Source organism: Engraulis encrasicolus, unplaced genomic scaffold (assembly GCF_034702125.1).
Source record: "Engraulis encrasicolus isolate BLACKSEA-1 unplaced genomic scaffold, IST_EnEncr_1.0 scaffold_65_np1212, whole genome shotgun sequence".
Classification (NCBI taxonomy): domain Eukaryota; kingdom Metazoa; phylum Chordata; class Actinopteri; order Clupeiformes; family Engraulidae; genus Engraulis; species Engraulis encrasicolus.
Genome location: NW_026945983.1, coordinates 112,510 through 138,028, shown reverse-complemented (window position 1 = coordinate 138,028; position 25,519 = coordinate 112,510). Strand labels below are relative to the sequence as shown.

Below are 25,519 nucleotides of genomic sequence, written 5' to 3'. Positions count from 1 at the left end.
AGAGAGAGAGAGAGAGAGAGAGAGAGAGAGAGAGAGAGAGAGAGAGACGCGTCTTCCAACAGGTGACATTGTAACGCTTACATACAGTAACCTGTACCCCGCGACGCTCTTCATTAGCTTACTGGTAGGCTATGCCCACAAGTATTTTTTCATAACGCGCAGTCCCGTTTTCCCCTGAAGTCGTCGACAGAGATTTATGAGTGTCGCGGCCATGATAGGCTATAAGCCACTGGCTTATAAGACGCTCTGGCAGTTTTTCCACAATATTTTATGATTACAATATGTCATAATATATGTCATATAATATGTCATACAATATGTCATTTAATGATTGATTCCCCCGAATGGTATTTTCGTTTGACAATTTTATAGAGAAGTGACAAGAGGAAATTAATGTAGGCTAATATTTTAGTTGACTAAAATTATTTTAGATTTCGTCGACTAAATTGTATGAATTTTAGTCGACTAAAACTAGACTAAAATAAAAAATATTTAGATGACTAAATTGTGACTAAAACTAAAATTAGATTTTCGTCAAGAGACTAAAACTAAAACTAAATGAAAAATTCCTGTCAAAATTAACACTGGTGAGTACAACATCATTTTGCATGTACAGTGAGTCCAATATGTATTTGATCCCTTGCTGATTTTGTTGGTTTGCCTACTAACAAAGACATGATCAGTCAGTAAATGTTATGATAATATGTATTCTAATATGGAGAGACAGAATATCAAAAAGAAAATCCAGAAATTAACTGAAGAGAATATATATTAATTTATTTCAATTTCATCGAGCAAAATAAGTATTTGATCCCCTGCCGACTGATTACAGTTCCGGGCCCACAGACCAGATGGGCACTTCCGATCAACTTGTCATCTGAATTAAAGACACCTGTACATACTAACATGCATAAAAGACACATTGAATCAGCCGAATCAGTCCATAGTATGAGTGAATCAGTCACACTCCAACCTCACCAGCATTGGAAAGACGAAAGAGTGGTTAAATGATATCAGGGACACGATTTTAGACCTGAACAACGATTAAATGGGCTGCAAAGTCACAAGGAAGAGACTGGGTATTAATGACCCAGCTGTTGATGCATTTCTTCCAAAATGTGAGGAATACAAAATGACTATCCATCAGCCTGTCTGGGGTTCTATAGGAGATTTGACCTTTTGTAGGGATTTGATAATCATGAGAACAGAAAGAAATCACCCTAGAGCTGTACGGGATGAACTAGGCAATGATATCAAAGCTACTGGGACCAAAATCACGGAGAAAACTACTGGTAGCACTTAATGCCACAGAGGTTTAAAATCCTGTAGTGCACACATGGTACCTCTACTTCAGAAGGAACCTGTGCAGTCCCACTTGAGGTTTGCCAATGGACATCAGACTGGTTTAGGATATGATAAGGAGGTGCTGTAGTCAGATGAAACCAAAATCAAGCTGTTTGGCATTATCACAATTCAATGTGTTTTGAGAAAGAGTACTGCTGTCTATGATCCCAAGAACACCCTCCTCACCATCATGCATGAAAGTGGTATCAGTATGGTTTGAGGGTGTTTGTCTGGCCAAGGCTGGCTGAATGGATGGAGGGAGACATGTAATGTGCAATCCTGAGTGCAAACGTCCTTCCCTCCACCACTACACTGAAGGGTGGACCATTTTTGGATCTCCCAACATGACAATAATACTCAACATAGAGTCAAAGCAACGAAGGAGTGGCTCAATAAGAAGCATATTAAAGTCGTGAAGTGGCCTAGACAGTCTCCAAATATTAACCATATAGTAATTCTATGGAGAGAACTGAACCTCCCATTTGCCAAGCTACAGCCACAAACTATTAATGTTTTAGAGATAATGTGCAAAGAAAAATGGGCAAAAATATGTTCTACTATATGCACAAACATTGTCATCAACTAAAAGAAGCATCTGACCTCAGTGCTAGACAACTAGGGCTTTGCCACAAAGCACTTTATCCTCTTTAGCTAGAGGGGTCAAATACTTATTTGCCTAAATTAAATACAAATAAATTAAAATATATTATTTTAAGTTATTCTCTGGAATTTCTTTTTGATATTCTGTCTTTCCATGTTTGAATATATATTATTATAAATGTATAGACTGATCATGTCTTTATTAGTGGGCAAACCGGCAAAATCAGCAAGGGATCAAATACATATTGGACTCACTGTACCACTTTTAATGGTAAAACCAAGAAATGCAGAATATAACAGAGTATATCACTTGAGAGTTTTGAAACAAAGCTAAGATATTACTTTGTGATAAATGCCTTTCTGTTTGAGAAACTTTGCTCCAAGAAGTAAAATGCATGATGCCTACCTATGTCCTTAGCTCCTACCCCTACAGGTAACTGGTGCAAAAAAAACAAATGAATCGTATGAAGCATCTGATACAGAGTAGATGTATGGGGGCCACGGATGAATTTTTGCTTAGGGCCCAATAAAGGCTTGGGCTGGCCCTGCTGTGATGTGAAGACCAAACCCAACAGTAAGTTAGGTCAGAGATAACCTGACTCTCGCGCAGATGGATTGTCATCCATCTGGAATTTTGGTGGTAACCTTGCTGTTCTAGCTCGAACGTGATTGGAGAAATTAGGTAACAGTGACGTACTACTTCAACCAATCACATCGAAACGGGACGTGACGTAGTTGTCTGCGACGCGCGATAGAAGCCACAACAGAGCAGTTAGCATGTTGTTCCAGTCCAGCTAGCATGTGTATAGTGGATCATTGTTGGCGTTTGAACGGCAAGCCGCCTGTGGTATGCCGCCTGTGGTATGCAACCTGTGTCCGACATCGGACCACTGACGGTTACAAAACACACAAGGCATCGGTGGATTTTGGTTGGCAATCCGACATAGTGCACGAGTACTCTGCAGGGTCCAAACAGCGGCATGCTACCTGACAATCCACCTACGTGAGAGCCAGGTTACATGCTACCAGCCCCTAGCACCAAGGAGGACCGGCTACTCATTTGGTGCCAGCATCGTTTGCATCAGATAAATCACAACAAAGATATGGTAAGTTAGATGTCTTGAAATGGCTATATTTTCTTTTAGTGAACACATCACGGGCATGGGTTTGTCCGTTTCTGACGGGGTGATAAATATTGCAGACAAAATGGACGTCTGCTTGCCTGCACAACCAATGTGACATATATTGATGAATAATCAAGTATGTGTATTTCGCTGAAAATGATTGACCAGCGATAAAATGTTATTCAGACAAAATTGCCAGCCATATGAAAACAATGCAGCCTCAACAGCATGCAGTTGCTACTAGCATTATTGGTTGTGTTCTGGTCACCGTTAGGCATGCCAATTTACCTATGATAATACAGTAAATCGTTTACAGTCCCATACGTTTTGTATATCCTACCATGAGAGAAATATACACCAGGATTGCATTAACTACTCCCGGTGTGCACGATTAACTTCGGGTCTGATTAACTTGGATGGCATAAAGAGCTGTTCACGTCAGACGAGACAGGATGGGGCGTCTTAAGTTCTATTATACACTTTGGAAACTGCATTACGGTTCGACGAGAGGACCATGCCGTCGCACTTTTGCCGTTGTTATTGTGCGCGATTGTATTCTCAAACACTTCAGCTGTGGTCAATTCAAATAGTCGATTCGTGAGTGTGCTAAGCACTTCGATAAGTTGTAGGTGACCATCCCTAGTTGATCGGACGACCCAAAGTTAATCGTGCTCAACGTCATAAGCTGGGACACACACACACACACACACACACACACACACACACACACACACACACACACACACACACACACACACACACACACACACACACACACACACACACACACGCTGTGCCATTGTTAATTGATCAATGGTGATGTCTTTTCTCTCTCTCGCTCTCTCCATTATTAGGTGACCCAAGACCCACGGTTATATAAGGTATGTCTGATTTATTACATCCATTGCTAGGTCAAAGGCAAAGAGTACATTACTGAAGCAAGCAAAGCCGTATTGTTAAGGGGTGTAAAACCCATTTGTGTAAACAATTCGTTTTTTTCATCAGGGTGGGGATGTGAAATGACTGAGAACCTATTATCAAGGTAAATAGGACCCTTGCTGACCTCACCTGTACCTGTGGCCTCGGAAGGTATCCAATGTTACAGGTTTGAATTCTTAGTAAGAGTAACTGAAAAGTATATGTGCTGTCCTGCACCACTATCCACCTAAACCTACATTAATTTCTCAAGAGACTGTACTCCTCATACTGTAACATTACAGTTGACAGACGCTTTTGATCAAAGTGATGTACAAGGGCAGTAATGCAACATGTGGGTGGAAAATACTCTGTACACAGAGTAAGTAGCATACCCTGTTGTTAATGAACTTTAAGTCACCTAGAAATATTTTAAAATGTGTTGCAATCAATTCCCGTGTTGTTTTTGTTCAAAACCTTGTATGTAGCCACAATTGTCACACATAACCTTCTGAAATGTTTGTCTAATATACTTCTATACTTCCTTTGTCTGTGTCTGACGCCAGGAGGTGTATGAAGAAACGACAGCATAGAGGACCCAGCACATCCCCTCACAGATTCCATGCCTTTCAAAATATTAGAACAAGATTTCAAGGCATTTTCCTTTAAGAACTTGCAACATTTCAGGAGTGCGTCACCATTTGGGTTTTCATTTTGTACAATACATCACCTAACACCAAGAACGCTACATTTTGTAAGCTATGTTTCTTGCATTGCCAGTAACCAATATTTAAAAGAAAAAAATGTGTATATATAAATTGATATCTTATTTGTCATTATTTACACTTTCATTACTGTACATTGAAAAAAAATAGACAGTGTTTTCTTTTCACAATAAAATTGTATTTACATATGTTCCAATTACTTGTGTACACCATTATTTACACCATTTGTTCAATATTCGGTTCGATATTGTGACAAGATTCCACTTCTTTGTTCCTAATGGATGATGGTTAGATTCTGAACTAATGCTGTGTTACATGTTCCATTATGTCTATGAATCTGTCATTAGGGAGAGTCAGTCACAAAAAGCCTCGCTCACAACCAGTAGCATGAAGTACCTTAAAACCATAGGTTGTTTTGTAACTGATGTCAAATGTAAGGACTGTTGTTGACTGCTGCCTCATTAGGCTTTATCTCAAACCCAGAGCAGACAGTCTCGTTAATGAAAGTGGCACATCTGGTATTTAAGTACACATGCTCTGTACAGCTGTTAGCAGACCATGATAACATTTCCAACTCTTCAGTAATGTCTAGATCTTGGTGGAGTAGTGTAGTGTAGATTCTATACCCATGTGGTTGTACAGGCGCATTTTGAAACAGGCTCAACACAGAAGACCAAAGAAATGGAATTGTGGTAGGTGCAACACGTATGACCTGGCTGGCTCCAAACTTGTGGTGCGCATGCTCTGTGCCAGCCATTACTGAACTCACTGTCTTGTCTACCTAGAGTGTTCATTTGATGGTTTACAACAGTACAAGTGAGGGAAGAGCCTAATTCAATTTCCACTGTACATGTGTAGCAGCTGGATGACCCGGTCTGTGATGACAATCCCAGCAGACGCTGCCAACTCCATGACTTGCCTACCTGAAAACAACACACAATGTTAAAATAGAATCGGCAAACAAGGCAACTGTAATTCTAAATACTCTATAGGCCTAGTATCTGCATTTTAATTCATACCTATTTAAGGCTAAGACCTGAACAGCAGTAGGCTACTATTACTTAGTTTTAAATTTACTGCTGACCGAAAGGGAGACTTGGGGTTGCCAGTAGCTGGTGAGTGACAGGCCTCACCCTGTTTTTATTCCAGTACCCTCTGAAAGAAATGTCCTTTTTAAATATCCTTTTTTAACCTATTTCCTTTTTATCACAGCAGTTTAGTTGTTAGTAATTAGAGAATGCTTATAGTATGTGTGCATTAGTTTATAAATAGAAATCAGTGTTCATATTTGTGTGCATCATTATATTGGAAATATAATCCTATGTGGTTTCAACTAATAAACTTGTGAGTAACCATTTGTGTTTGTGACAGGCCTGGTGGAACTTTTAGTCCATGGAGTTTGGTTGACCCGTTTGAGCTTCTAACCTTATTTTAAAACCATTTGCTGTCTGTTTAGGAGCAGGGTCCGGCAGCAGCTTTTAACCTAATCTAAATTTCAGGAACAGCCACAGACCGGTCACACTCCTCGATGCCTCTGACCTGAAGGATGGGTCAGGGTCTGGGAGTAGGCACCAGGAAACAGTGTTCTCTGTTGGTTTCTCTCTTAAACAGGAAAACAATGCCCAATACAAGCCCACCCTAAGTAATGACAGGAGGACCAGGATAGACCGGGAGATGGCTGGACCGGAAGACGCCGTGCACACACTTGTTGCTAGGCACATAAGAACACATAGACACTTGTTTCAACATTACATCTCTGACAGGTCACAGACCCTCTTCCCTAATACAGCTCTGTCCCCCTCCTTCTCACCATTTCTTAATTTGCCAGGCCAGAGTTGACCCCTGATCTTTTAGGAGTCAGGATGTCTGTAAGTTTAGTTGATTATATGATCCATATGTTACAAGGAATGAGATTTGTCACTTCATCCCTCTCTCCCACTCTCCACTCTCCCCTTTCCTCTCTCCCACTCTCCACTCTCCCCTTTCCCCTCTCATTGACCTCCCCTCTGACCTCTCACTCCTCTCTGTCCCTCTATCTGTTGCATTAGTGTCTGGCCCATGAACAGACACACACACTCCTACACACACTCCTACACACACACACACACACACACACACACACACACACACACACACACACACACACACACACACACACACACACACACACACACACTCCTACACACACACCCATGAAATGACAAGTAAACACATAGGCACACACACACAGAGAACTCCTTTATAAGACACACTTAGGGAAAGTCAGGTCAGTTTCCAAATCTTGGGCTGAGAGAATACTGTTATTGGTCAGGGATCGATCAAGACTAGGAAACTCCAGAGCTCTGTTATGCTTCTACTACTCGTTGTCTAAACTTTGACAAATTACTACTTTTTGTACTTATACTTTTTTCGGAATTAAATCATTGGATTTTTATTATACTTGAATACTGAGTTGTTTGCCTTTTTTACCTCGAATAAAGAACACGCAGGGAAGGGCAAAAAGGCCCAAAATTTCCAACAACTTTGGTGACATCCCGACGTGATTCGACGAAAAGAGGACATAACTTTGTATGGTGGACGACATTGCAACCGGGTGACAACAACGTGGCCACGCATCAAAAGGTAAATAGACGCCTGTTTAATCAAAGCTCTATTATTGGACATTTCCAAATTAACTGTTGTCACTCTGCTGTGAAAGTGTCCTTGTAACCCGACTAGTAGAAGCATCATATTTTGTATGTTTTTATATGTTTGTATGTTAGGAATAGAGTCAAACTCTATTAGACCGGTTAGAGTCCGGGTAAAGGAATAGAGTCAAACTCTATTAGACCGGTTAGAGTCCGGGTAAAGGAATAGAGTCAAACTCTATTAGACCGGTTAGAGTCCGGGTAAAGGAATAGAGTCAAACTCTATTAGACCGGTTAGAGTCCGGGTAAAGGAATAGAGTCAAACTCTATTAGACCGGTTAGAGTCCGGGTAAAGGAATAGAGTCAAACTCTATTAGACCGGTTAGAGTCCGGGTATAGGAATAGAGTCAAACTCTATTAGACCGGTTAGAGTCCGGGTAAAGGAATAGAGTCAAACTCTATTAGACCGGTTAGAGTCCGGGTAAAGAAAAAAGGTAAAAAATAAAAAATAATATTAATAGGGAATTAATAGCCGACTGTGATTGGAGTCTCGATTAAGATTTGAGGTCTTGGTCACTTTCAGATAAAGAAAAAAGGTAAAAAATTTAAAAATAACATTAATAGGGAATTCATTTAAGAGCCGAAAGTGATTGGAGTCTCGATTAAGATTTGAGGTCTTGGTCACTTTCAGATAAAGAAAAAAGATTTAAAATATATATAAAATAATAATAATAATAATAGCCGAATCGGAATTGGAGGGTAAGGTGTTGAAGGATAAAATTTGAAAGGTGTGGTTATTGGTTTATTCTTTAACATAGGTTAGTGTTGGCAAAAGTAAGTTGAAAGAACGGATAAAAGAGTAAAGTGAAAATGGAAGGTGGGTTTGATAAGGAGTGTGATGAGTTTGGTGGCTGTGTGCCACAACTGGATATGGAGTCAAAGTTGCAAGTGAAAAGTAAGACAAGATGGAATACGGTATTGGAACAATGGGAGGAGGTGAAAGGCCATTTGGTTACTAATACAAAGGAGTCAGAGAGAGAAGAAATGAAAAAGACATGTATGAAAATATGGAGCGAGTTGAAGGAGAAGGTACCATGTAATGATGAGAGACGTAATTTGTTGCCATATTTAGCTAAAGCAGCTGATGAGGCAAAGTTTGAGTTGGAACAATATGAGAAAACAAAGCCATCGAAGTTAGGGAAAGGTCGGTGGAAGAAGCAGAAAAAATCTTTGGATGATCGTAGAAAGTATCTGCATGATATGTTTGTTACATGCGCAGCATTACAATTCACACAGAGGAAGAATGAGACTAGGACAGGAAAGGCTGAAGTGACACAGAATATCACACCCACAGCACCACCCCCTCAGCCACCACCATATGAATATAAACCATTTGCATTTGCAGACATGAATTGCATTTTGGCTAAATTACCTTCACCTTCGGAGGGAGGTGGCCCATGGATGGCTAGATTAATGAAAGCCACCATGGGACACAAGTTAGCGCTCGGAGATTGGCGAGCACTAATGTGTGAGAAAACAAGCCCATGGGAGATGGAACAAGTAGAAATGCAAGCAGGTACCAGACAAATACCTGATTCCCTACCGTTTACACATTATGCTACGGCAATTTGTACTGCGATGCGCAAACGCTTCCCAGTGCCGCCAGGAGCTATGCATACACTGACATTCACATACAAAGATGGACAGGACATTACTGAGTTTTTGTCTAAGAGCAAAGACACATGGACTGGTGTAGCGGGGGAACACCCTAGTGCGGGGGAGTTACACACCACATTGTTCAGGAAGGCAATACTGTCAGCTCTCCCTAAAACAGTTAGGGGGGTGATGGAGTTAAATCCAGATCTCCCAGGTGCCAATACTGAACATTGGGAACGTCATTTGAAATATCACTTTAAAAAATATTTAGAAAAACAAAGTGTGGAAAAGCAGGGAAATGATTTGGCACAGGCACAATTGATGAAACTTAACTTAGAGGAGGCTAGAATGATGCAAAAAAAAAAAAATTAAAAAAAACAACGCACAAATGATTCAACAACAGCAGCCGGATTGTTTTGATTCCCAACATGGTGGGGTATTTTCCCACAGGCATGGCAAGGACAACATTGGTCTGGACAAAATTATCTATCTATCTAGAAGACAGTGAGGTGGGGGTTTCAGAGGTTGGGGTAGGGGACATGGCAGGCTCCAGGATACGTCCCCTCCTGAGACGTGCTTTACATGTGGCCACTTCGGGCACTGGGCGAGACAATGCCCAGTGAATTGGGGTACTGACGTTTTCCAACAGCAACCACCATTTATCCCAGCGCAGCCGAAAATATTCACACCACCACCAAAGGTGCCTCCACATCATCAGGCACCTCATGCAGACATGGCTCTCTATGGACAGTCTCCAAGTGGATGTATGAACCAGTTACTGAGGAGCCCCGAGGGCTCAGGCGGAGGCGGGTTTGGCTGACCCCGTCCTCCATTTTTCCGCGACCCTGCCCAGTCAAGTTGATGGGGCGGGATCTGTTTGTGAACTGTGGGGCTTCAGATCATGGGGCTGATGGATTCATGCATTGTGCAAATGGATATGAAATGAACTGTTCTCTGCCAACTATCCAACCACTTCACACATGATGATGGCTGCTGGTGCAGCACCCGACACTCAGACAGAACCGGAGTCGGCCCGGTTAGGTGCGTACCATCAGTGGCGTCCCTGGTCGCTAATGCTATGTCCATACACCCCTCTGACCAACCCCTACCAGGTTACTTTGAAGTATGTAATTATAATGAGATATATGAATAGGCCTTTATGGGAAAGTGAATGATTAACAGTGGGAAGTGAAATTGTAGGCCTATTATTGGCTAGGGGACCAGAAGGCTGGCAGCTGTTGTTGAATTGACATTAACACAAATGGTATGAGATGAGTAAACTCACCTTACCACACATAGTTTGCGGACACTAGTGACACTAAATAATTATAAACCATGAGTAAGAGATTACATAACATTAGGCCTACTGATTGAACACAGACACCAATTGTAATGTAGGCCTACTCATGTAGGCTACAGAGAAGGCATCGTGTTACATTAGGCTCATCAGGTTAAAGCAGAGTCAGCTATATGTGTTATGGCAGTGAGAAAATCTATGTTAAATGATCTTCCCAGTTCACTTTGGTCACCTGGTTCTCCTTACATTGTTTTTGACATGCCGCGCCTTCAAATGACTTTCAATTAATAAATAAGCCATACACACCATAAGCCATAAGGCTATTTTGCATCACACTAAGCCAACAACAGTAATGGAGATCTTGTTTATAAGGTTTGACATGATATAGCCTAGTACGTACTATGTCCCAGCTTATGGTAGGCAACGGAGCATGAGTAAATTGAATGCAGGGGAGAAGTATTTTCTGTGATTGAAACAGGCTATTATAACCGATGCCGATTCTAGGCTACTGTGCCTGATAACATTAATATTTTATTTGGATGTTTTCTGAAAAAGCACACAAGTTAAACGGTGCGCTATTTCAGAAAAGTGGGGTAAGAGACAATAATAATTAAATGCAGAGGGAATGGTAAAATGGAGGCCTATAGGCCTATAGGACTATTAAAAAAAACTTGTTGGCTTGGAAAGATTGGCAACTGAAAGTCGATGGATTATGGGGAGCACCGGATGGAAGACGGGTGTTACCTCCAGGTTCAGTTAAGTTCATTTTACAGGTAGCGGTGGTGGTTGGTAGTTTAACACAGGGTTTCCCAAACTGGGGTGCGTGCACCCCTGGGGGTGCGTGGCCTGTCACAAGTGGGTGCGCGAGCTGAAGAGTAATGGCTGAGATGTATGTTTTTGTACAGAATTAATGGACATTACATGTTGTTTGGTGAATGGTATGCTGGAAGGATCCATCTGAAGTGTAGTTTATAAATCCTAGACTTGTCATGCAACACGTTCCATTGTAATGATGGCAGAAAAAACGTCAGGTCTATTGGAAATGAAGATAGCCTAAAATGTGCGGTTGTGCAACATTCGCTTAGGGGGTGCGCGGACCACACTGAAATGTATAAGGGGGTGCGCAGGGGGAAAAGTTTGTGAACCACTGGTTTAACACATTGTGGGAAAAGGCAAATGCAAAGAAAACTGAACGGATGGAATGTTAGTTTTGAAATTAAATGACCTTACGAGAATGTTAGGTGTGCACATTAGGCCTACAATGGTAGACAAACTGTGCACCCACAACATTGGATGTTTCTTTTACCAAAATATCTGGACAAGAACTAGTTAGGCCTATTGGATAACAAAGACATGATTTGTGAGAGGGTGCCGATGTCTCTTGGTCACCGTGGATGCATACACTGGTTGGCCAGAGCCAGTAGGCTACCCATTATTAGAAGGTCCTCAAACAGGGATCCAGTTTCTATCTTATTCTAACGTATAGGTTTTCAATGAAAATATGGTTTTATAATGATGGTCATTAAAATAAAACTTCATAGACGGTTGAGAAAGAATTGGGTTGTAAACATGTGTGTCACAGTGTCTCATCCCTAATATCAGGGGAAGGTTGAATGGATGAAACAATATGTGCATAGATTGAATTTTAATTGGGTCAAAGTTTACACCAAATGAGATCTTACACTTATGATTGAAATTGTCTAATGATGTTGAAGGTTTGTTGCAATACAAGCCATACTATGCAAGTAACTGTTTTGGTGTCAGATGTCTTATCACAGGTTGCAGCTGAAAGGAAGACCCAGTGGATCATTAGCCACCAGAGTGGGTGCTTCTCAAGGAGGTTGAGGTGGTTGAGAGAACTACACAAGCAGTCCGCCTTCATTCTAACAACATTTAACATTTAACAAACTAACATTTTGTTTACTAACTGTATCTTAACACAATGCATTGGGAACGTGAAATTATAAGTGGTTCATGCTGACCTTGTTTTTCATCATGCAGCACTCATGCAGTGGAAAAGGGGGACCCAGCTTTGAAATGTTTGAGAAAGTGTAAAACTTTTATCCCAAACAATTCAGCGTCGGATGGTTCTGTTATGCACACTTTGAATGGGCTGAATGTGAGCAGTCGGATAAGATCTATGAGCATTTGTGCTAACCCATTGGGTGATGAATTTTATTGATGGTTCAGAAAATGGAATTTCTTTTCTGTGTTTGTGTGTTTATCTGTGTGTGGAGTAATATCTGTATTGGTGCTATGTATGTGGATGTTGCTGTGTTCCCTGCTTGTTACAGAAATGTGGACGCCTCCGCATCAACTGACACCAAGATGGAACAGACAGTGACCTTTTGGACTCAGACATGGATTCAGATGATGAAACCTTGCTTGGATGATGATCTCAAGTTTTTGAGATCAAAAGGGGGAATTGAGAAAAATGTCCTTTTTAAATATCCTTTTTTAACCTATTTCCGTTTTGTCAAAGCAGTTTAGTTGTTAGTAATTAGAGAATGCTTATAGTATGTGAATTAGTTTATAAATAGAAATCAGTGTTCATAGTTGTGTGTATCATTATATTTGAAATATAATCCTATGTGGTTTCAACTAATAAACTTGTGAGTAACCATTTGTGTTTGTGACAGGCCTGGTGGAACTTTTAGTCCATGGAGTTTGGTTGACCCGTTTGAGCTTGTGTAACCTTATTTTAAAACCATTTGCAGTCTGTTTAGGAGCAGGGTCTGGTAGCAGCTTTTGACCTAATCTAAATTTCAGGGACGGCCACAAACCGGTCACACTTCTCGTTGTCTCTGACCTGAAGGATGGGTCAGGGTCGGGGAATATGCACCAGGAAACAGTGTTCTCTGTTGGTTTCTCTCTTAAACAGGAAAACAATGCCCAATACAAGCCCACCCTAAGTAATGACAGGAGGACCAGGATAGACCGGGAGATGGCTGGACCGGAAGACGCCGTGCACACACTTGTTGCTAGGCACATAAGAACACATAGACACTTGTTTCAACATTACATCTCTGACAGGTCACAGACCCTCTTCCCTAATACAGCTCTGTCCCCCTCCTTCTCACCATTTCTTAATTTGCCAGGCCAGAGTTGACCCCTGATCTTTTAGGAGTCAGGATGTCTGTAAGTTTAGTTGATTATATGATCCATATGTTACAAGGAATGAGATTTGTCACTTCATCCCTCTCTCCCACTCTCCACTCTCCCCTTTCCTCTCTCCCACTCTCCACTCTCCCCTTTCCCCTCTCATTGACCTCCCCTCTGACCTCTCACTCCTCTCTGTCCCTCTATCTGTTGTCTACCCATTAGTGTCTGGTCCATGAACAGACACACACACTCCTATAGACACACTCTTACACACACACACACACTCCTACACACATACACACACACACACACACACACACACACACACACACACACACACACACACACACACACACACACACACACACACACACACACACACACACACACATGTCACCTTGGTTTTTCTTTGAATTGTCTTGAGTTTGTCAGTGACCAGACAAGTTTGCAGGTGTAGTGGAGAATAGTGAGCAGACAAAACAACTGTTTCTTATGAAGTTACATACATTTATTATTATTTCAAATTCGAAACACTGATACTTAAAATGTCTTAAAATGGCAGTCCGTGCAACAAGTCAACAACAACGTCCATAATCAGCAAAGCCCTACCACCAGAGCGCAGCAGCGAAAGTAGTAGCCCACCCAGCAAGCAAGCAAGCGAGCGAGCAGTCGGCGGTAGCGAGAAGCAGCAAGCGGAGCAGGAAGCAGTCAGCGACAGCGAGAGGTAAGCAGCAAGAAGCCAGCGGCAGTAAGAGGTAGCAGTCAGCGTAAACAGCAAGCGAAACAGAAAGCGGAAGCAGCACAGCGATCACAGCCCGTAGCAGCTAGCTTAGCAGAGCATGCTAGGGTTACCGTCCCTTCAGATGGCGGCTCCTCCTCCGGGCGTCGAGCTGGCTGGGACGATGCCTCCGAGGGGGGAGAGAGAGAGAGAGAGGATCTCAGCAGAGAGCATCTTCTGGTACAGCCAACAGAAAGCAAGCACGCAAGCTATGCAAGAGGCGTACTTACTTCAGCTGGGTGTAGCTGAACTACAACCCAGAACTTGAATTGAGAACGGTGTTCTCCGAGTGGGGACCACAACCAGATACCGTGCTCTCCGGTCGCTCTGCGGTGCCGTCTGCAATGCCGTTTTCCCTCTGGCTCGTCGCGCGCCCTCATCCCGCTGAGACACCTGTTAAAAAGGGGCAGACACGCCTACCTCCACCTGCTGCCCATTCAGTCCAGCCAACCGTCAGTCAATTATGGAGTATGGCTTAGGCATTGTCCGATCCTGGCAATTAGTACACACCACAAACCAATTACACAGCAAACGTTAATAAACACTGCAAACAAATGGAGGAATCGCAGCCATGCCAGTTCATTGTCCAATGCTCGTCAATGTCTCAGGAAGCGGCTGAGAGTTGCGTCACAAAACAAAAGGTTATCACAACAAACAGAACTCATGGTAATGCACTGCAAACGTAAACAAAAGGATAACACATGCAACTTAAGAACAACACACCACACCTTAATGAAGTACTACAAAATGCTAAATAAAATACATGCAACATAACAGCACACCACATCTTAATGAAGCACTACAAAAATGCACACTGTGACACCCCCCCAGGCTTTAACCTTGGCAGTCCCTGACAAGCAATGGAAAGTCATGGAGTAGAACTCACGGACTATAGCGCTCTGGTGGGCGGCCCGAATTCTCCCTGGCAGTCCGGCGGGCCGTTTGGGGCTCCTGATCCACAGGTACATCAGGGGCAGGTACCCAGAACCCATAAATGGGCGGATCTGGTTGTTCACTTTCTGATACAGCAGGTTTGTCTACACATACAGGGTTATCATTCACAACAGTTAGACAAGGCTTCAAGGAATTTCTATGCATTTTTTTTTTAAGCCTTCTTTGATCTACTCTTGCAAATCAACCCAGTGTTACCCACATCTTCTATGATAACATACGGTTCAGGGTTCCATTTGCCTCCTAGCTTTCCATGTTCATGCCTATGGTTCTGGCGCCAGACTCTCTCGCCGATCAACAGGGGGGTTGCTTTTGCTTGTTGGTCATAGCGCAGTTTCTGTTGTGCCGCTGTGAGGGTAGCGCTCTGTTTGGCCAACTGATAGGCATAGGACAGTCTCTGGTGGTGGTTCGCAACCCAGTCCCCCCAATCGTACCTTTGTTGTTGTTGGTGTACTCCCAAGGAGGCATCCACTGGCAGGCGGAGGTGTCGCCCGAACATTAGATAGGCAGGGGCGAATCCAGTTGATCCATGTGGAGTGTTGTTGTAGACCTGGAGCAGTTCCGGCAGGTGCTGGTGCCAACGGCTCTGTTTCTCTTCAGTCAAGGTGCGTAGCATTTTCAGGAGGGTTTGATTCATCCTCTCCACCATACCATTCCCCGCCTGGTGGTAGGGTGTAGTCCTACTTTTGGAGACAGAATAGAGTTCACACAGTTGGTACATGACAGCAGATTCAAAGTTAGGCCCTTGGTCTGAATGCAGTCTCATGGGGCAGCCAAAGGGCATTATCACAGATGACCATAAAGCTCGTGCTGTCGTCACTGCTGTCTGATCACGAGTGGGTACGGCCCAGGCATAACGGGTAAAGAGGTCGGTCATGACTAAGATGTTAGGGTATGGGTCTTGGGGCCGGCCGAGTGACAAAAAGTCCATGGCCACTATCTCTAGGGGGAAAGAGACGCTAATCGGGTGGAGAGGGGCCTTTGCAGTCGCTTTGTCTTTAAGGCTACAGGTCATACAGTTTTGCTGCATTTCACGTACCTCTGACTCCATGTTGACCCAGAAGAAGTTTCTCTGCATACTGGCAACCGTTCTTTCCACTCTTGCATGTCCAGCAGCCTCATGATATTTCTTCCACACTTCTTTCTTCTGGGCTGCAGGGCAGACAATCTGGAATACGCAGTCACGAGTCTTTGGGTGGGTGAGCTGGCGGCAGAGGACTCCATCGCGCATGCTCAGACGCTCAGCTTGGTTTAGCAGGCGTTTGACTGCACCAGGGAGGCCCTTCCACTCAGCCGACCTTGGCCTGGTCCTGGATGTCACATACCTAGCTATGGTACGGAGGTCAGCATCCGCTTGTTGGTCGGTTTTCCAGTCACTGCTTATCTGGTTAACTGTGGCGTCCGTGGTCGGGGGGAGCGTGGCAGATAGCATACAGACTCGAGCTAGAGGGGCGCATGTGGATGGTACTGAAACTCTAGACAAGCTGTCTGCGTTGCCGTTCTCTCGGCCAGACCGGTACTTCACCTCAAAGTCGTAGGAGGCGAGCTGCGCAACCCACCGCTGTTCTGTTGCTCCGAGTCTGGCTGTCTGCAAATGTGCCACAGGGTTATTATCGGTGAAAACTATACATTTGGAGCCCATAAGATAGTCTCTGAATTTCTCAGTGATGGCCCATTTTAAGGCCAATAGTTCCAATTTGAATGAACTATAGTTTGCATCGTTCCGCTCTGTGGGGTGTAGGCTGCGGCTTGCGTAGGCCACGACACGCTCCACACCGTCCTGCACCTGAGCCAACACAGCGCCCAGTCCTTGGTTGCTGGCATCAGTGTAAAGTCTGAACGGGAGCGTGAAGTCAGCATACGCAAGTACTGGTGCCTCGACCAGAACAGTCTTCAATTTTTGAAAGGCATTTTGGCACTCATCAGTCCAAATGATCTGCCGTGACCCTGCCTTTTTGTCTGTCGCAACGCCAGTGAGTAGTGCATTGAGTGGGCGTGCAATCTTTGCGAATCCAGCCACAAAGCGTCTATAATAGCCTGCTAGGCCAAGGAAGGCTCGGATGTCTTTGATGGTGGTGGGTACTGGCCAGTTTTGCACGGCCTCAATCTTGGCGGGGTCAGGTTTTACCCCATGGCGGGTGACAATGTGGCCTAGGAAGCCTACCTCGGGCTGCAGGAAGGAGCATTTATCCACCCGCAATTTCAGACCATGTTTCCAGAGGCGGTGGAAGACTGCATTGAGGTGCTTAAGGTGGTCTGTGAAATTGGCAGAGTAAATTATGATATCGTCAAGGTAAACTAATACTGATACCACTGTCAAGCCACTCAAGCAGCGCTGCATTAATCGCTGAAAAGTGGCAGGCGCATTACATAAGCCAAACGGCATACGGTTGAATTCATAGAGGCCAAGGGGCGTAGCAAAGGCAGTCTTTTCACGATCAGCAGGATGGACCTCGACCTGCCAATATCCACTAGCAAGGTCTAGCGTGGAGAACCATTCAGCTTTGGCTAGTGAGGTCAGGGTCTCCTCGATTCTGGGCAAGGGAAAAGCATCTTTGTGCGTGACAGCGTTTAACTTGCGAAAGTCTACACAAAAGCGCCATTCGCCACTCTTTTTACGCACCATCACTATTGGGGCAGCCCATGGGCTTGAGCTCTCACGAATGATGTCTTTCTCCAACATATCTGCCAACAGGGACCGCATTTCTTTATACATTGTAGGGGGTAAGGGCCGAAATCGTTGCCTAATTGGTGCTGCCTCACCAGTTGGAATTTGGTGTTGTACAATGTCAGTCCGCCCGAAATCTTCATCCCCCTTTGCAAAGATCCCACCCCACTTAGCCAGCAAGGTCTGGAGCTCACCTTTCTGTTGAGTGGTGAGATCCTCCCGGTCTGCACAAGGGTCTGGGGAAGGCATGGGCAGGTCGCCATCCGTTGCATCCACCACTCCTACCTCCACAACTCCTTCCTGATGGGTAGCGAGAGACAAGTCACGCTGTCCATGGATCTCCGTTTCCTCCATCCGGAACAACTGTCCCAACTTCTGGTAGCGCCCTAAAGACACTTCGAATGGGTTAACATTACACAGACGTATGGGGAAACGGCCATTTGTCACTTGCACTATGGCTCGGGCAACTGCAAAAGAATGGGACTCAGGCAGGCCTTCCACTAGGCCACAGTAGGGGGCGCCATTTGGGTTACCTCGAGCACGTGCCCATACAACGATCTCACTTCGTGCTGGTAGCCGGATTCTACCTCTGGCGGCAGGCCAGACATACCCCATCAAGGCACCATGTTGTGTGGCAGCAGCCCGTTGGCAGGCGGTGAAGGCGTTGTTCCAGACTTCGCGGGTTTGACGGTCCTGGTGCATGTGGGTAGGGGGCCGGCCTGTTTTCTGAAAGATAGCACTCCAACAAGCAGAGATTACATTCATGCCAATAATGAGAGGGTTGGTAAGTCCTTCTGTTTTCACAACTACAAGTCCACGCTTTGGTATTTGGACGCCTTCTACATCAAAATCCATTGTTGCATATCCTATGTACGGGATGTTAAGACCATTTGCAGCTTTGAGTGTAAGGAAGGTGGGCTCTGATTCTAGGCCGACATGAGTGGAAAAATGTTGGTTAAATAACTGTTCTTGCATTAGGGTGACTTGAGAACCAGTATCCAGCAGACCTCTCATTTTGACGCCATTTATTACAACATCAATGCTTGGACACTGGCCCACAAATGCAACATCGGTCCTAGTTTTCTCCGTTTCCCTTGTGAGCCCTGCTGCTTGGACCTTAGCAGCAGGGTTTACTCGTTTAAAGGCTGCTGGGACACTGAGCGACTCCGGCAATGGCGGCCAATATGTCCTGCCTGGCCGCAGCGATAGCAAATGGGCCTACCTTCTTCATCCCAATTGAAAGCAGCCTGGGATTGAGATTGGGCTCGCCTTCTCCCATCTTGTGGCCTACCTCCCCGCAAGTCTGGTCTAAACTGTGTTTGGGCCGGTGCAGGTGCGGGCTGACGTTCTTGCCACAACTCTTGGGTCATCTCTCTTAGCTGGGTTTTGAGGTCCACCAGAATCTCCTCCTTCATGGTCCGTTTCCAATCTTCTTCCTGTGGACGGAACTGGGTAGCATCTGACTCACCGATCAGTGCACATGCAGCTCCTTCCATCCTAGTTTGTTGGTGCTCTTCCTCCAACAGCAGGGCTTCCTTGAGGACATCAGCAAACGATTCTTCTGTGTTCCTGCGGACATAAGTCTTTAATGTACCAGAAAGGCTACCTTCACGCAGGCCAAGAAGCAGTTGGTCACGCAGCTGAGTCCGATGGGGCCTCAGCCTCTTCCCTCATCTCGATCCGGCGGTGCAGCTCTCGTAGTCGTAGGGCAAAGGTCCTCAGAGTCTCGTTTGCCTGATATCTGCAACTAAAAAACTTAGAGCGCAACACAGAGAGAGGTACCTGATCCCCATAAACATTAGAAAGTACTGCAAAAATCTTTGAAGCCTTGTCCCTTTCAGTTTCAGGCAAAACCAAAATTTCCCATTTGGCCTCCCCCTCTAAAGCCCCCAACACAAGACTAACAGCTTGGTTGTCATTATATGCAGCAGCTGTGATTAAACCTGCAATTTGTTGCTTCCATTCAGGATATTTGCACCCTAGGGGAGTACCATCAAATTTTGGAACCCAAGGGGCCCCACCGAAAACGGGCATCATCATTGTGCTACCGAAAACAAAAATACTTTTTTTTTTTTTTTTTTTTTTTTTTAAACCCTTAAAAATGTTTTGTTTGTTGCCACTCACTACTGTCCACACACCCTGCTCGCCAGCGCCAAATTATGTCACCTTGGTTTTTCTTTGAGTTGTCTTGAGTTTGTCAGTGACCAGACAAGTTTGCAGGTGTAGTGGAGAATAGTGAGAAGACAAAACAACTGTTTCTTATGAAGTTCCATACATTTATTATTATTTCAAATTCAAAACACTGATACTTAAAATGTCTTAAAATGTCTGTCCATGCAACAAGTCAACAACAAAGTCCATAATCAGCAAAGCCCTACCACCAGAGCGCAGCAGCGAAAGTAGTAGCCCACCCAGCAAGCAAGCAAGCAAGCGAGCAGTCGGCGGTAGCGAGAAGCAGCAAGCGGAGCAGGAAGCGACAGCGAGAGGTAAGCAGCAAGAAGTCAGCGGTAGCAAGAGGTAGCAGTCAGCGTAAGCAGCAAGCGAAGCAGAAGCGGCAGCAGCACAGCGATCACAGCCCGTAGCAGCTAGCTTAGCAGAGCATGCTCGGGTTACCGTCCCTTCAGATGGCGGCTCCTCCTCCGGCGTCGAGCTGGCTGGGACGATGCCTCCGAGGGGGAAGAGAGAGAGAGAGAGGATCTCAGCAGAGAGCAGCTTCTGGTACAGCCAACAGAAAGTAAGCACGCAAGCTATGCAAGAGGCGTACTTACTTCAGCTGGGTGTAGCTGAACTACAACCCAGAACTTGAATTGAGAGCGGTGTTCTCCGAGTGGGGACCACAACCAGATACCGTGCTCTCCGGTCGCTCTGCGGTGCCGTCTGCAATGCCGTCTTCCCTCTGGCTCGTCGCGCGCCATCATCCCGCTGAGACACCTGTTAAAAAGGGGCAGACACGCCTACCTCCACCTGCTGCCCATTCAGTCCAGCCAACCGTCAGTCAATTATGGAGTATGGCTTAGGCATTGTCCGATCCTGGCAATTAGTACACACCACAAACCAATTACACAGCAAACGTTAATAAACACTGCAAACAAATGGAGGAATCGCAGCCATGCCAGTTCATTGTCCAATGCTCGTCAATGTCTCAGGAAGCGGCTGAGAGTTGCGTCACAAAACAAAAGGTTATCACAACAAACAGAACTCATGGTAATGCACTGCAAACGTAAACAAAAGGATAACACATGCAACTTAAGAACAACACACCACACCTTAATGAAGTACTACAAAATGCTAAATAAAATACATGCAACATAACAGCACACCACATCTTAATGAAGCACTACAAAAATGCACACCGTGACACCCACACACACTCCTACACACACACCCATGAAATGACAAGTAAACACATAGGCACACACACACAGAGAACTCCTTTATAAGACACACTTAGGGAAAGTCAGGTCAGTTTCCAAATCTTGGGCTGAGAGAATACTGTTATTGGTCAGGGATCGATCAAGACTAGGAAACTCCAGAGCTCTGTTATGCTTCTACTACTCGTTGTCTAAACTTTGACAAATTACTACTTTTTGTACTTATACTTTTTTCGGAATTAAATCATTGGATTTTTATTATACTTGAATACTGAGTTGTTTGCCTTTTTTACCTCGAATAAAGAACACGCAGGGAAGGGCAAAAAGGCCCAACATTTCCAACACCTCTTGTGTTAATTCTGTTTCCACACGAAGTAGGTCTCTTAACCATGCAAAATCTGTGATTACTTAAGTCTTTACCATCGAAACAGGTTAACAACTAGGGCAGAAAGTGAAAAGGGGAAGCCCACAGACCTATACCAATATGTATAGGTCTGTGGGGAAGCCATCCTGGTGAGTTTGAAGTCAGAATGTCGTCGTGAAATAAACATTCCATCTCTCACATGCTGACGTTTTGGGACATGCTGCATTGGCAGCGATCACGGGGATAGTACATTTAATTTAACACGAACTTAGCATAAACAAATTGGTCTGAATGCGACATCTTGGCATACTATTATGATCAACAGCACTCAGTCACCATAGCATGCGAGGTCTGGAAATGAGGCTTGTACAATATTGAATTACCGGCACTATGGGGGCATTCACAGTTGTAGCCTACCATGTCAGTCATTGTTTCACACACATCAAAAACACGTTAGAAACAACCAAGAGGTTTTCACTCACCATTTATATGTGGCATGGACCTCTCGACTAAAATCCCCACTTAAAGTTGGTCTTGTAAACAGTTGAAGACTGAACATCGCTGCGCTCTGCTCATTCTCCTTCAGTGGATCATTGGAAGAAGAGCGAGAACGTTCTTGCCACCAACTAATTCCTTGTTTTCTGTTCCTCTCTCAAAGAATGAATGTTTGGTAGTTTTGATAACACTTGAAATCGCGGAGTTCATACAGTATGCAGGCCGCCGTTGTTGTGCTAGCCACACTGACTGAGGGGTGTGCTAGCAGCACTACAGTGATGTCGCGCAAGATGCTACGTCATACCCGTCAACGCCTCACTCCACGATGATTGACATTGACATTATCCAATGGTCGGGGCACGTTTATTTTCTACTCGAGGACTTCGGGCTCGACAAGGCTGAACCAGACCCCTGTGCGAGCTCACGAAGTGTAACGAAGATGCACGAAGCACTAGGGGTCTCGCGAGAGCCAGGCTAGGTCAGAGATGTAGCTCAGTCTTACAGAGGGTCTAACCACTACCATCGGGGGCAGCCGTGGCTCAGTGTTTAGAGTACTGGGTTGGCAACCCAAGGGTTCCCGGTTCAATGCCCGACCGAACCACGACTGAAGTGCCCTTGAGCAAGGCACCCAACCCCCACACTGCTCCCCGGGCGCCGCTCAGCAGGCAGCCCACTGCTACGGACTAGTGTGTGTACTTCAATGTGATTCACTAGGCCAAATGGGATAAAGTGCAGAGAAAGAATTTCCCCTAGGGGGCTCCAATTGGCTTCGTTACTTCGTTTTCCCCTGTGTGTGTGTGTGTGTGTGTGTGTGTGTGTGTGTGTGTGTGTGTGTGTGTGTGTGTGTGTGTGTGTGTGTGTGTGTGTGTGCGTGTGTATAGAGATTGAGATTTTGAAAATAATAATTATTTAATAGTTAGGAAGTATTCCAATAATTAGATGGATATGGAAAACTAGGCAGACAGACAGTTGGCAGACAGAAGTAATGGACGAATAAGAACAGATGTCTAGAAGAGATGGCTAGAGGACAGGCAGACAACCACAAACTGACAGACAGACATGCAGACCATCCTATTGGTACAACATATTCTTTGTCTCTATGAACAATGCATGCTCAAATGACATGTCTTGCAACATACAATGGTTAAGAATGATGTGTGGTGGAAGGGTGAGAGTACAAAATATATATTTCTTACCTCAGGTCACTGATGGTCTTTCCTTCTCCCATAGCTGAGACCAGATCATCAACATCAGCATCTGACAGCTTATCCATCTGTAACCTTTATATATAATTAAAAAATAAATAAAACAGAAAACATGTCAATTAGCCACTTATTTTTCCACTTTCATTCATACTCACCCCAGATGCCCTACAGCAGGGGTGGGAGGTCGTTTTATCCACCCCCCGATATAATTTTAATGTTATGCAGCTTTACATGAAATATGACATACTTTGTGAAGAAATTATGTTTGCAATACAATTAAGTTATATTCAAGGGACCTGGAGAAGGTGGGGTCTGTTTTAACACTCAGAGGACTGAGTGCCCTCCAGAGGGCAATTTGACATGTCTCCAAAAACAAATCTGTAACTCTGTGAGTTTTTGTCATTGAAACATATAAGTCACACCATTAGAAACCTCAGACCTTCCAGATTTCAAATATATATATATATATGAAATAAATTATATAGCTGGCCCAATTTAAAGAAAGTGAAAAGAAATCTTTGAATATTCTGTACTCTCTGCCTGTAGCAGCCACACCTATAGCTATTCACATGTAAAGTACTGGTGCTTGAGTGGCTATTCAGAGGTGACAACACGCCCCTTTCATCTAGGATAAACACAGCCATGCTGCTCACTTGGCCACAGGACAAAGAGAGTGACAGGAGGGTGTGCTATCAGAGCACATGGAGATTGACAGGGGGTGTGGGCCATTAGAGGTTTTTCACACCTATCTCATTAGTATTCAAATGAGACAGGCAGTGGCATGACATAGTGTTTCTTTTTTGCATTTTGTATGAAAACAACAAAACATTTCTAAATGCCCTTTTTACTTTTATGCAGTCAACACATTTGTTTACAAGATTCAAACTTCAAAAGTCTTGGCTAGATATATTTATTGTGTGTTTTCTTGCACTTTTTGAAGACCTCTGAAACCTGTTTTTTTGTACAGTTGTGTTTATACTCAATTTAAATAAAACATGTTTGTATGACATCCAATTTTCTTTCAGATTATTTCTTGTCAGGCTTTTCAGAATACAACCATATATTCCACGTTTGCATAGATGCTTACTGTTACAGTAGTTGAAAATACTTGAAAATGTCAGGGTGGTGCAAGCAGCCTAAAAGCCTCTGAAAGGCCTTAGACCTCAGAGGGTTAAAGGTAGCCGTCTGCAATATTGGCCTAAAGTGCGGGGGGGAGTTTGTGTTCATAGTGTGACATTGTCACATTAATTGCCGGTGTCACTTAAATTTGTCTGTTAATGTTACTTAACTATTGCAAGCCCATGTAAGGTTCATGAGGTATAGGGTGTAATGTTCATCCCTTTGCAATAGGTTTGTGTATCATGCTCTGTACGTTTGGGGGTAGGATATGGGTATGTCTGAAAAGGACTCGATTTCCCACGCTGCCTTGCACTGCACATCTATTTAGATGGGAAACTTGCGTTGGCTACGGGGGGAATCAGCTGAGAGCTAGTCGGAGCGGTGTGCTGGGCGAGCGAGGCGCGCCAGAGTTTGAACTTGCAGCCTCCTTCATGGGAAAGTCGTGGCGGAATGTGTAATGTTCTAAACGCTGGATTCGCTGGGGGAATTATGCGCCAGAGAAATCGCCAGCCGCCACACTGCTTCGAGCTTCCTTTCCAGCATCGCAAACACCTGGATGCGTGAGGAGGAAGCATTGGACTACTGTCTCAGGGCCCTGACTACAGACACCGGTGAGCTCGAGTTCATTTTTCCTTTTTTGTCGCGACTGCTTCTTTTTTCTCTTTTTCATGTGGATTACTTTTTTCTGACTTCACCGACCTGTGGATTACTTCGTGCAGCCTACTTCGGGAACGAACTGTAGGAAGCCAAATGGGTCTGTGAAACTTGCGTTGGCACGGGGGTAATCGGCGCCGTCCGATATTTATTTAATGGGGGACTTTCTGTGGACATTTGTCTTGTGGTTTGTGGACTAGGGGATTGGGGAAACCAGTAACATACTGAATGTAAATAATATAGCGCGCTGCGCAACTAAAGTGAGCTTTGGTGTGTGACTCCTTGGTTTTAAACTTAACCTACTTGCAGCAGGTGTGCAATCTGCGGTTGTCCTTTCATCTTAGAACCCCGGTGTAATTAATTTATTTTGTGGTAATACAGATACTTAATTTAACATTTTAAAGTCTGGTTGTTACAGATGGTGGCCCGTACGGGGATTTGAAAGCGCATTTTGTATGTTTATTGAATTGCTTGTAGCGTTTCTGTTGCATCGGAGGTCATACGGCTCATTATAGTAGGGTGGC

General features: G+C 44.3%; 1 protein-coding gene and 1 long non-coding RNA gene across 2 annotated transcripts in view; one reads left to right on the top strand and one right to left on the bottom strand.

The window, feature by feature from the left end:
• LOC134444676 (NACHT, LRR and PYD domains-containing protein 1 homolog) overlaps positions 1-25,519 on the bottom strand; it is a 43,929-nt gene that overhangs the window by 5,777 nt on the left and 12,633 nt on the right. The window contains exon 6 of the mRNA XM_063193907.1: positions 23,214-23,297. Coding sequence (XP_063049977.1) covers positions 23,214-23,297 — 84 coding nt within the window. The remainder of the gene's footprint in view (positions 1-23,213; positions 23,298-25,519) is intronic.
• LOC134444680 (uncharacterized) lies at positions 2,821-4,263 on the top strand. Its single transcript, XR_010034065.1, has 3 exons — positions 2,821-3,050; positions 3,923-3,949; positions 4,074-4,263. It is a non-coding gene; the product is annotated as an uncharacterized LOC134444680 (long non-coding RNA).